The sequence below is a fragment of the Antrostomus carolinensis genome, unplaced genomic scaffold (assembly GCF_000700745.2).
Source record: "Antrostomus carolinensis isolate BGI_N321 unplaced genomic scaffold, ASM70074v2 scaffold30876, whole genome shotgun sequence".
Taxonomy (NCBI): Eukaryota; Metazoa; Chordata; class Aves; order Caprimulgiformes; family Caprimulgidae; genus Antrostomus; species Antrostomus carolinensis.
Window position 1 is genome coordinate 1 of NW_010323069.1, and position 10,157 is coordinate 10,157.

General features: G+C 45.4%; 1 protein-coding gene across 1 annotated transcript in view; it reads right to left on the reverse strand.

Annotated features, from left to right (window-relative positions):
• Positions 1–4,154: 4,154 nt before the first annotated feature.
• The window catches only part of UAP1L1 (UDP-N-acetylglucosamine pyrophosphorylase 1 like 1), a 12,488-nt gene continuing 6,485 nt past the window's right edge, over positions 4,155–10,157 (reverse strand). The window contains exons 5-9 of the mRNA XM_010170494.2: positions 8,842–9,035; positions 7,914–8,054; positions 6,099–6,284; positions 5,239–5,305; positions 4,155–4,241 (exon numbers count right to left, since the gene is read on the reverse strand). Coding sequence (XP_010168796.2) covers positions 4,155–4,241; positions 5,239–5,305; positions 6,099–6,284; positions 7,914–8,054; positions 8,842–9,035 — 675 coding nt within the window. The remainder of the gene's footprint in view (positions 4,242–5,238; positions 5,306–6,098; positions 6,285–7,913; positions 8,055–8,841; positions 9,036–10,157) is intronic.

Below are 10,157 nucleotides of genomic sequence, written 5' to 3' on the forward strand. Positions count from 1 at the left end.
GACTTCAGCGGCCCGGGCGGGAATTGAGGCCGGGAGCCCTCGCTTTTCCCCTCTGTTCTGAGATGATAACACAGACCCGTCACACCTGAAAGGAACATCAAAGGACGCGTGCCCGTGGGAGGTCACCAGGAAAAACGACTCAACGACAATCAACAGAAGCTCCAGCAGCGGAGCTGAGGCAGGTGCAGCTCCCATCCCACCCGGGGAACTGTGTTTTGATAAGGCCACAGCACCCGCTGCATCCCGAGAAGCGGAGCGTGCACCACGGCCACCGTTGCTCCTCCTGCCCCCCAGGAAGGTGAGAAGTGAGGAGAGGAGAACCCCAAACAACTGCTGACTCCCAGGGGACAGAGAAGAGCTGTTTAAGGTCACTATCACCTGCAGCGAGAACCCCAGAGACACGTGTGACAGCTGGCATCCCGCACTCTCTGTGTCACACACACAGTCCTGGGCAGACAACGCAGGAACATGGGCCTGAGAGCCGACAGCTGAGATCTGTGAGAGGATGTGCGAGGGGGTGAAAAGCAACTTAAGCAGTTGTTTGTAAATCAACCCCTCCATAAGACTGGCACTGAATTTTGGTACTGACAGGATCCACTGTCCCACACAATTCCTTCCCCCACCTGTTCCTTCTCAGACCCACAGCCCTTTGTCACACCCTGTGCAAACAGTTCTCTGCATCTTCACGGGGCGGAGGAGGGACGTTAGCAGTGGGTGCAGAGGAATAGGGCAGAGCGCTGGTTAGTGATGCACACATTCACAGCCACAACTTGACTGGGTTTGTAATAACCGTTACTTCTTGATCAGGTGCGCAGTCCAACACGAAAGAGAAAGTGTTGAAGCAACTGCTTTAGCATTACTGCTTCAAGTGCTGGCACTGAATTCACCTTCGGCTGCGCCCAACTATTCAGTTAACATGCACCATTTGAGTCTTTAACTGCGGAATCCACTTCACACTAGATTTCCAGATAAAACTAGAAATTGGGTGTTTTTCTGAGCATTTAATGATTTGAAAAAAAAAAATAAGCAAGCAAACAATTCTGGTAGATATGATCACTCCGCCTAAACAAGCGGAGGAACAATTTAACAGAAGCCTGAAACATACATTCATTTTTAGTATTTATTTTCCTATCACAGGAAACTACTGATTCATAGAGCTTAAAAACACATTAAAAACCCCAGCAGCCTTCATATGGATGCCAAGAGAGAAACATGGGGTGAAACAGGTAAGGAAGGAAGAGTATCTACTTCTGACCTTTGCTGGGCTCAGCACTAAACCTCCAAAAGAGAGGACAATCTGTCATTTGTGAAAAATGACTGACTTCCCCTACTAATTGTTCTATAAATAGAGTCCCGTTTTGAAAGTGCCTGTCAATGGGGGGCCAAGCAAAAGCTGCGTTACAGCGAGTGCTCATTACCTACACAACAGCTGCCAAAGCCTGACTCAGATCCAGATCACTCACATCTACTTTAAATAAAAGAAAAACACACACCACCCACAATTAAACTCCCTCCCTGCAGTAAACTGAGTTGAAAAGCTTGAAGGAAAAAAAAATAAACAGGATGGTAGGCAAGAACATAGTCTTCTGTTTTCTGATGAAACAATACATCCCACAATGTCAAACACCTTCAGGAATTACCCTCTGCTGAGTTCCACATCCCCCTGCGCATCTGAAGCGTGGGCACTGCAGCCTCCAGCCTGCAGACAGCGACCCTGCCTCAGTGTCCCACAGCTGTGGTGACAACAGCCACGACGTGTAGGGACAAAGACAACAAGTGCATTTTCCTCATGGACAAGAAACACAGACAAACACATAGAAATTACAGTAACATCTTTATTATAAAAATGCTTCTTAGGTGTCCAAAAGTTTCTGGAGTACTATGGGACCTCCCTTTGTTTCAGGTACGCTTTTCATTTCATAATCCATACTAGAATTACTTTGTTACATACAGGACAGATTTTATTTTTTCTTTAAAGTTCTAACAAAATTCTTCCTATGTTCCAGTTTAAAATGTGAGAAGTCATAGGAAAAAACCCAACAGTCAAGGCATTCAGCATTCTTATTCAGCTTCTCCTTGAAAACAACCTCTAAAAACCATGTCAGCAGCTCAGCGTACACATGATTAAAGCACACGGGAACTGAAGTTTCAAAAGAGAAAGCGCTTTAGAAAGAGCAAAAGAAATATCCTTTCTTTAGAGCACAGTGCAATTTAAAATGAGCGTGTGCCCGAATGGACAAGCAGTACTCACAAAGATAAAACACAATTTGTTCTCAGATAGAAAACCTGACTCACAGAAATGGAATGACCCATAAAACACTGTGCAAAAAAAAGTTACAGATTGAGTGTCAAGGACAAATGCTTAATTTACACTAAAAATGGGAATTACTGGCTGCACATGCAAAATGAGGTAATCAGAACTGTCCTTAGCTGGTTTGCATGTGCAAAAGGCTCGTTACTTACGTGCACGCAGATGTACTTTATACCTGAAAACTCTGCCACTGACGTTTAGATTCTTTCTTTGGAAAACACGAGCCTACTTACAAACTGCATTTACTCTCAAAGCCATGTTTATACTTCCCCAACATTCTGAATACAGCTTCACTTCAGGAATTACAGAGCCACGTAAGTTATTTAAAAGATTTATGGTTAATAAATAGCATCAGCAATTCCTCAGTAGAAGCAGATGCATGAAATAACATCCCAGGTGAGGCACTTCCTCACCTCCTTCCTTAACACCTGATTTAGGGGAAAAGTACAGAGTGTTCCTCAAGCAAAGCCCACCCAGCAGCGCACCTGAAGCTTCCTCATGAAGGGTGAGACGACTTTGGTGTGTCCAGTGCAGGTTCTGCTGCTGGCAGGTGCCCGCCTGGCACGAGCTTGCCAGGACAGCACCCAAAGGCCAGACAGGAACAGTCATTTGTAGGTCATGACCACCCTGGGATCCCTCAGACAGCACTGAGTTCACATGCTACATCTGCTCTGGCAATTAGCATCCTTAATTAGCTGACACTTAACTTTACCTGATGGTTAGTAATATGTTTAAAAGGAAGGCATCTAAAGAATTATTTAATACATGAAAGAGCACTGGAAAACTACGTGGCCAGAAACTGTAGAAGCAGAGGCTGGTGTTTTGCTGTGGACACTGCTTATGCTGGGATTAAGACTTTTTTTTTTTGTTTTGGTTAAACATTAAATTCTACCATCAGGACTTGGTCCTCTCATTTCTTTCAGGTACTTTAAAAGAGGCCCCTTTGAGGTATATGGTACACATTACACAGAAAAAAGAAAAATAAATATTTGTTACAGACAGGAAGAGCAGAGGGTTGTTATGAAAAAAATTCTTATAATATTTTTCTTTTTTTAATTAAAAAAACAAGTCACTACAGCTGTAAAGTGCAATCAGTCTAAGCTGCGTGTTTACTTAAGTTTTCTTGGAATGGCACCAGCAAGCCTAGATATGCAAACTAGTCTGTGCTGCTGGGGAGTCCAAACCTCAAGCAACGCTTACTCACAGCAGCATCCCTTCCCACAGCTGACTCCTCTGTACGATCTGGTTAGAGGATGCAACTGCTGAGTTGTATCTCCTAAACCAGTACGGGATTAGGGAAAAGATGGATCTCTGGAGAGAAAGGCTCCAGTACACAAAGTCATTCCATACTTTTCACAATGGGGACTCAAACTGATTCTTCAGCTGTGCACAGTTCAAAAAAAACCAAAACAAAACAAAAACAACCAAAAAATCCCAACCTCACCAGCACAAAAAAGACACCTAACAAGGCACTGAAGAGATTTAATCTTCTGGAATGCAAAGCTGATTTATTTGTCCCTGACTGGCTCTTACACATATTTGTATGCACAGCAAATAGGAAATATAAAATCTGTTTGGCACGTGGAAGGTATTAATCTTCATTCACATCCAAGTCTACAAAATAGACTGAGGCAAAGGCACAGCCTTCAAAGTAACCAAACAGAACTGGTGAGCACACACTTGCGTGTAAACACAACTGCTGCAAGGATTTGGCATCGATCCGATACTGCAAAGCAATTTTTTTTTATAAAGCACTTCATAGATTACGTTTTAGTAATGTCAGTTCTTACAATAGATCTGACAGACAGATATCTGATTTGAGGGGGGAGGGCCTCCCTCCTCTTCAAGAATTCCCTAGCATTTCCGCTTTCTTTTCATTGAGCACAAAGGGAGAAGGGAAGTCTTTGTTCCTCATGTACGCCTCCAGACCCTAAGAACGTGTGAGAACAGCACCGTTAGGTTGTAAATCCATCAGACTGGTTACCTGCACTATTTTTAAGTCTATGTAATGTCACTCAGAATGACTGATGACCCAAAGTTAAAAGGTCATGGGAAGGACAGACAACACCAGCAGTTTCCCCAGTAACAGAGATGGAAAGTGTTTCAGCCCCAACCTGGGGTTCATGAAGGATTCATGTCCTTTACCGATGAACCATAAAACAATGGATCTCAGAAAAAAGCTTCCTGGGGAGGGGCAGGCATGGGAAGGTGTGTCCTTAACTCATGTAAGAATAATCCTAGCAAAGAAAAGTCAACTGAAACTGCTTTGTTTTAATTTTGTTCTTACAACGCACTGATTGCGATGAGTTCGCTACCTGCACGCAGAAACCTAGTGAAGATGGAAAGTTTCATGAGCGTCCTTCCCCACAGCACCCACAGATCCCCCTGCAATCCACTATTTCTCACTCTGTCTGTCCAACACAGGGAAGCTCCTCTTCTCACTAGTAAATGGAAGCAGCTTTCCCAGGACCAATTATTTTCAGAAGGATAAACTTGAGAAATCTGTTCTAAGACCCGATTTCTCTAAAGCCAACGCACATATCGCGCTTCTCATTCAGTATTCACTCACTGTTGGTAATGGGCACAAATCAGCATACAACATACACAAATACAGTGACCCTGTGGATTTTGCAATTTGAATATTCTGCACTATTCATTCAGAAGATCTCAAAGTACTTGTGAGTCTTAATGAAACTGTGCAGCCTCACTGCAAATCTCATTTTACAGATCGCTAAAACTGAGAATGAACAAAGTGCTGAAGCATAAACCATAGTGGAACCACAAACATAATGCAGAGCCCAAGTCCTAGTTCCCTTAATCTTACCATTTCTCAGCAAGCCCAGGCTAAAGAAATCCCCATGTTTGGAAAGAAATCAGATGCATACCTGCACACTCTTAAAAATACCTCTACACATAATCATTCTCACCTCTCCAAAGTAAGACACTAATGGAGAAATCTCACACACAGCTGGAGGATCTTCAGTTCCTGAGAGACTAGAGAAAAGAACACAGGATTAACCCCTTGCTATACTTAAAAACAGAGCATCTTTCAAAGATCATTGAGAATAGGATATTCAAAAGGGTAAGACTGTTGTTATATTCACATGCACCAGACATGATTCAAACACAAAGCATGGAAATAAAAGGGAATTAGCACGTTCCAAATATTTGTCATCAAAACAAGAACATTGCTTTTATAGAAATGCCTTTCAAGTAAAATGAACAGCTTGTGTGTTTATTAAACTACAAGTTGATGAAGTAGTTGTCCCACGGAGTAAAAGCAGCTTCCCATTCAGTGTGATGCGGGAAGTATCTGAATTGGTAATTGGTATAATATTAATTGTAATTGCAGGTAATTGCTGATCCTTAAGCACACCTGAGATCCTTGCTGGGCTTTAAGCACTGGGGCCAGATTCAGAAAAGCTGGTGAGGACTACAATTTACAATTCCTTGGGCTGGATAAATCCAGCATGATGGAAAAGGTTGCCCCGCCCTAACAAGTTGCTATAGGAGGAGTCAACTCACAACCCCAAGGGTGGGAATCTCTGCCAGAGATAAAGCCCAGAGCACAGTGCATTATTGTCTGGAGCGCTCACAAGCACTAGTGGAGCAGGAGCTGTAGCAGACATTACCCTGCGTGTTCAGGAAAGATCTGCTGAATGAAAATCATGCCAAGTCACTCTGTGACTGAACTAATTCCCAGTTCTGTAGAGCACAGTACATGCTGCTAGCCAGCTGGCACAGCTGGGCAGCCACAGGCTGTGGAGAAGGTCACAGAGGTTTGTACCTGAGTTTCTCTGGTATCCTGCAACCACTTTCATCCAGAAATCTGGCCCCAGCCTTGAGAGCCCAGCGGTAATGCTGGGCCAGGAGGGCTTGCCGAGCAGTGGTAGGAGTGTCTTTGTCAGCTGTGTCTGCATTTTTTAGTGGCGAGAACTCCTCTTCTCTCAAAACTTCAAATGCCACAAAATTCCTACCAGGGCAAAGGGGAAAAAAAGATGATAATGGAAACCAAACCTAGGCATCAGCCCTGGTGGTGCAACAACTTTAATGGGGAAAGGCTCATACATATTTTGGGGAGCAGCTAAGAAGGAAAGCCCACCTCCACTCTGCAGATCAAAGGAGTACCAGGGCTGTATGATGGAAAAAAACAACAAGAACTCTGGTCTCTTTGGGAAAGTAACAGCAGCCTCACAACCCTCCAGAGCTGTGCACAGGTGAGAGGAAAAGCACAAGTTCTGCAGAGATCCCCCAGAAACCTCTCCAGGCATTAGGAAGCTTGTGGACAAAAAGCTGCAACTAAGGATGGAGAGAGAAGCGATGACTGAAGCTGGGATACAGTGCCGAGCTGTGCGGCTCACTTCAGAGCACCCCAGCCTTGCTCCAAGAAACGGCCACTCTGCTTGGGAGGCTGTAGGCAAGGATCACCTGAGGACACCACTTTCCAGGGATGAATAAGCAATATGGAAGGATTCAGAGTTGAATGTTAAGTACAGCTGTTTACCAGAAATAGAAATGAAAAATTAAAAATCCCACAGCAGCATCTGTGCATTTCTGCATTTCATGTGTGATGAGCAGCTGCCAAGCTGGTTTTGCAGTATTATTACAAAAACACAAGGAACTACTGCTTGCAAATGAGTCCTGTCAAAGCTCAGAACGCAGCACTGTTTCCATCACGCTGGTTTTGCCTTTGGTATGATACTTTACTGAACACGTGTCAAGAAATTTAGGTTTCTGCTCTGGCCGGGGGATTGGACTGGATGATCTTTCAAGGTCCCTTCCAATCCCTGACATTCTGTGATTCTGTGAAACAGAGACCAGTTCAAACCTTGAGGTCTCTATCCTAAAGTAAATCCTCTAAAAAGAAAAATACCATCTCCAAACAAAGATAATTCAGTTTGCCTGAGGTCTCTTTTTGCCATTTATTTAAGCCTAAAACAGAATCTTTACTGCTGAATTCTAGACCTCAGAAAGTAAGTTTTATAAGAACACTTATGCTAAATTCCTAAATTATTAAAATTCCACATTCCCTAAACTCAAAGTACCCCTGACTGCGCTCTCAGTTATGTTTTAGAGCTTGGCAAGTGAACGCTGACAGTTCCCACAGCAACAGTAACTTGGCCCCACAGTGCTTAAGCAACCTGTATTCTGAGCACAAAGGGTGTGAGCTGAGCCCTGGGTAACACGCACGGAAAATGTAACCAGAGCTGCTGTTGCCATGGAGGACACAAACCTGAAAGACACGATTTTTGTGAGTTGGAATACTCCAACATGGGATTGAATTAAATGTTGGTTTTGTGCTTGATTTCCCTTTTTTCTGTCTCTCACAGGCCTTGCAGAGGCTGGGTGTCCTCGGTGGAATGAACAGTCCTGGGAGCACGCACGGTCAGAGCAAGCCTGGCTGCTGCCAAGCGCCCTGTACCCGCGCCTCTGAGAGCCTGCAGCATTGCTGTTGTGCTGGAGCTTGGTGTAGATCCAACAACCTTTCTAACAAGCCACCCACAAACCACGCGCTCCCTGGCAAGGCCTGTTACAACCTACAGTCATTCAAACAAACATTGAGAAGGGGAGGAAAAAAAATAAAATAATGTCTGCCACTAACTTAGAGAACTGGAACACATCAAACACAAACTTCTCCAGCTTTATCCCGTTCGGTTTTAGCGGTTTTACCAGATTTCCCTCCTCGTCAATGTAGGGCACCTTCTTTATGGCTACGTGATGCCTCAGCTGCGGCTCATATTTCCTGCAAAAGGAGAAGAAACAAATTAATTTACTTCATGCCCACTTAGGAAAAAGTAGTACACTTCTGGGAAGCAGATGGCATATTACTGCTCTGGGTCATCTCTCAATGGTTGCAGGTGTTGCTCTCTCCAAATTGATCCAAGTTACATCCAGGAAACACTTCACTGAGCAGAGCAGCCCGGCCAGTGCTACTCCCTGCACCAGTGGGACATGACAGGGTAAAGCATGGGAGGGAGGACCTAGTATCCAGCTGACACTGCGGGCAGAGATAAAAAAGGTGACCCAAATTGTTACCTGACTGGGATGACAATGGAGCAGAGCAGATCCCTCACACAAGGATGGATCAAGCTCTTCAGGAAGGTCACAAGGCTGCTCACTGAATGCCCCCATCTCCCAACACCAAGATGCAGAGTCCTTTCCCTGTCTTTGTTGTCCCAAGTGATGGCATCGGTGACATTCCCATTGAAAATCCTCAGTGGGGGGCTGCATCACTGACCACACTGCAGCCCACATGGCTGCTCAGCATTGCAGGCCCAGGAAGGTCATGCACTGGTATATCTTGGTCGATTTAGCTACAGCAAAGTGTGGAACCTCTTCCTTGGGTACGGCCTGAAGAGCGCACTGGGGCTGGCAGAAAGTGGGCACAGCTGTTTGAGCTGTTTGGAGGACAGAGGAGAAGAGCAGAGCAGAAGGTACCCGTAACTGAAATTACAGTGGAAAATGGGCACACCCGCTCTTGGAGGCATTTCTGGGCTGCACAGCTGCCTAACAGGTCTGCTGGAACTTACTGGGCCACTGTCTCCAGGAACTCAACTGTGAAGAAATGGTTGCAGATATTGCCAGTGCTGTACATCAGTCCCCCATCCGGGCTCTGCTGCTGCGCGGTCTCCAGGCTGATCTCACTGTACTCCACCACCTGGTAGACCCCATCCACACAGCACACCACCCCAACAGGCTCTGTGGGGTAGGCCTTCTCCACCACCTGCAGCCACAGGACAGAGGGCTATGACAAGGAGGAAGAAAATCCCCGCACTGTTCCAACTCCCACGTACAAATGAGCCTACAGGACCACTGCACATCGATCCTCCATCACCTCAGGAGCATGGGCAGGGCAGTGCTGGGTGTATGGAGTAGGCTGGAGGCACATTTCGCCCAACAACTGGGCAGAAAACCCAGTACTTGACCGCTTAATTGCAGAGTTGCTCAGAAGACAAACCAGTTAAAAGAAATTGGCACATTGTGGGGCACTTTCTTATCAAGGACTAGGATCTGGCATTAAATGGAAAATGTTTGCAGCTGTTAGCCTTCTGCTCCCTGTTTGCATGAACAGTGTTAATAATTAAAGGAATATAAATCCCTCCTCAGGCACCTGCTGCTTTAAGTGACAAAACCAGGCTGGTTTGGCTTTCCACAACTTCCACAGTCACACATACAGAATGAATCACAGAATCATTAAGGTTGGAAAAGTCCTCCAAGATCATCACATCCAACCATCAACCCAACACCACCATGCCCACTAAACCATGTCCTGAAGTGCCATGGCTACATGCTGTTTGAACATCTCCAGGAATGGTGACTCCAACACTTCCCTGGGCAGCCTGTTCCAATGCTTGACCACTCTTTCAGGAAATAAATTTTTCCTAATATCCAATCTAAACCTCCCCTGGCGCAACCTGAGGTCATTTCCTCTCATCCTATCACTGGTTAATTGAGAGACCAGCCCCCACCTCTCTCCACCCTCCTTTCAGGGACTTGGACAGAGCCAGAAGGTCTCCCCTCAGCCTCCTTTTCTCCAGGCTCAACAACCCCAGTTCCCTCAGCCGGGAACTCAGCACACTTGTGCTCCAGACCCTTCCCCAGCTCCGTTGTCCTTCTCTGGACACGCTCCAGCATGCCTTCCTTAGACTTAAAGGTGCATTTATAAAACACAACCCAGTCCAATACGGCTTCTAGACAGCTGTGGAGTAATTACAGCTTTGTGGAAAGGGCAGGGCATAAGGAGGAAGCCATTCCAGTTTGTAGTTTTCTGTGCAGTTACAGTCCCAGCTCTAGTTTATTTTCCACAGTATTCTGGGAAAGGCAGGAGGAGGAGCGGAGGAGGAAG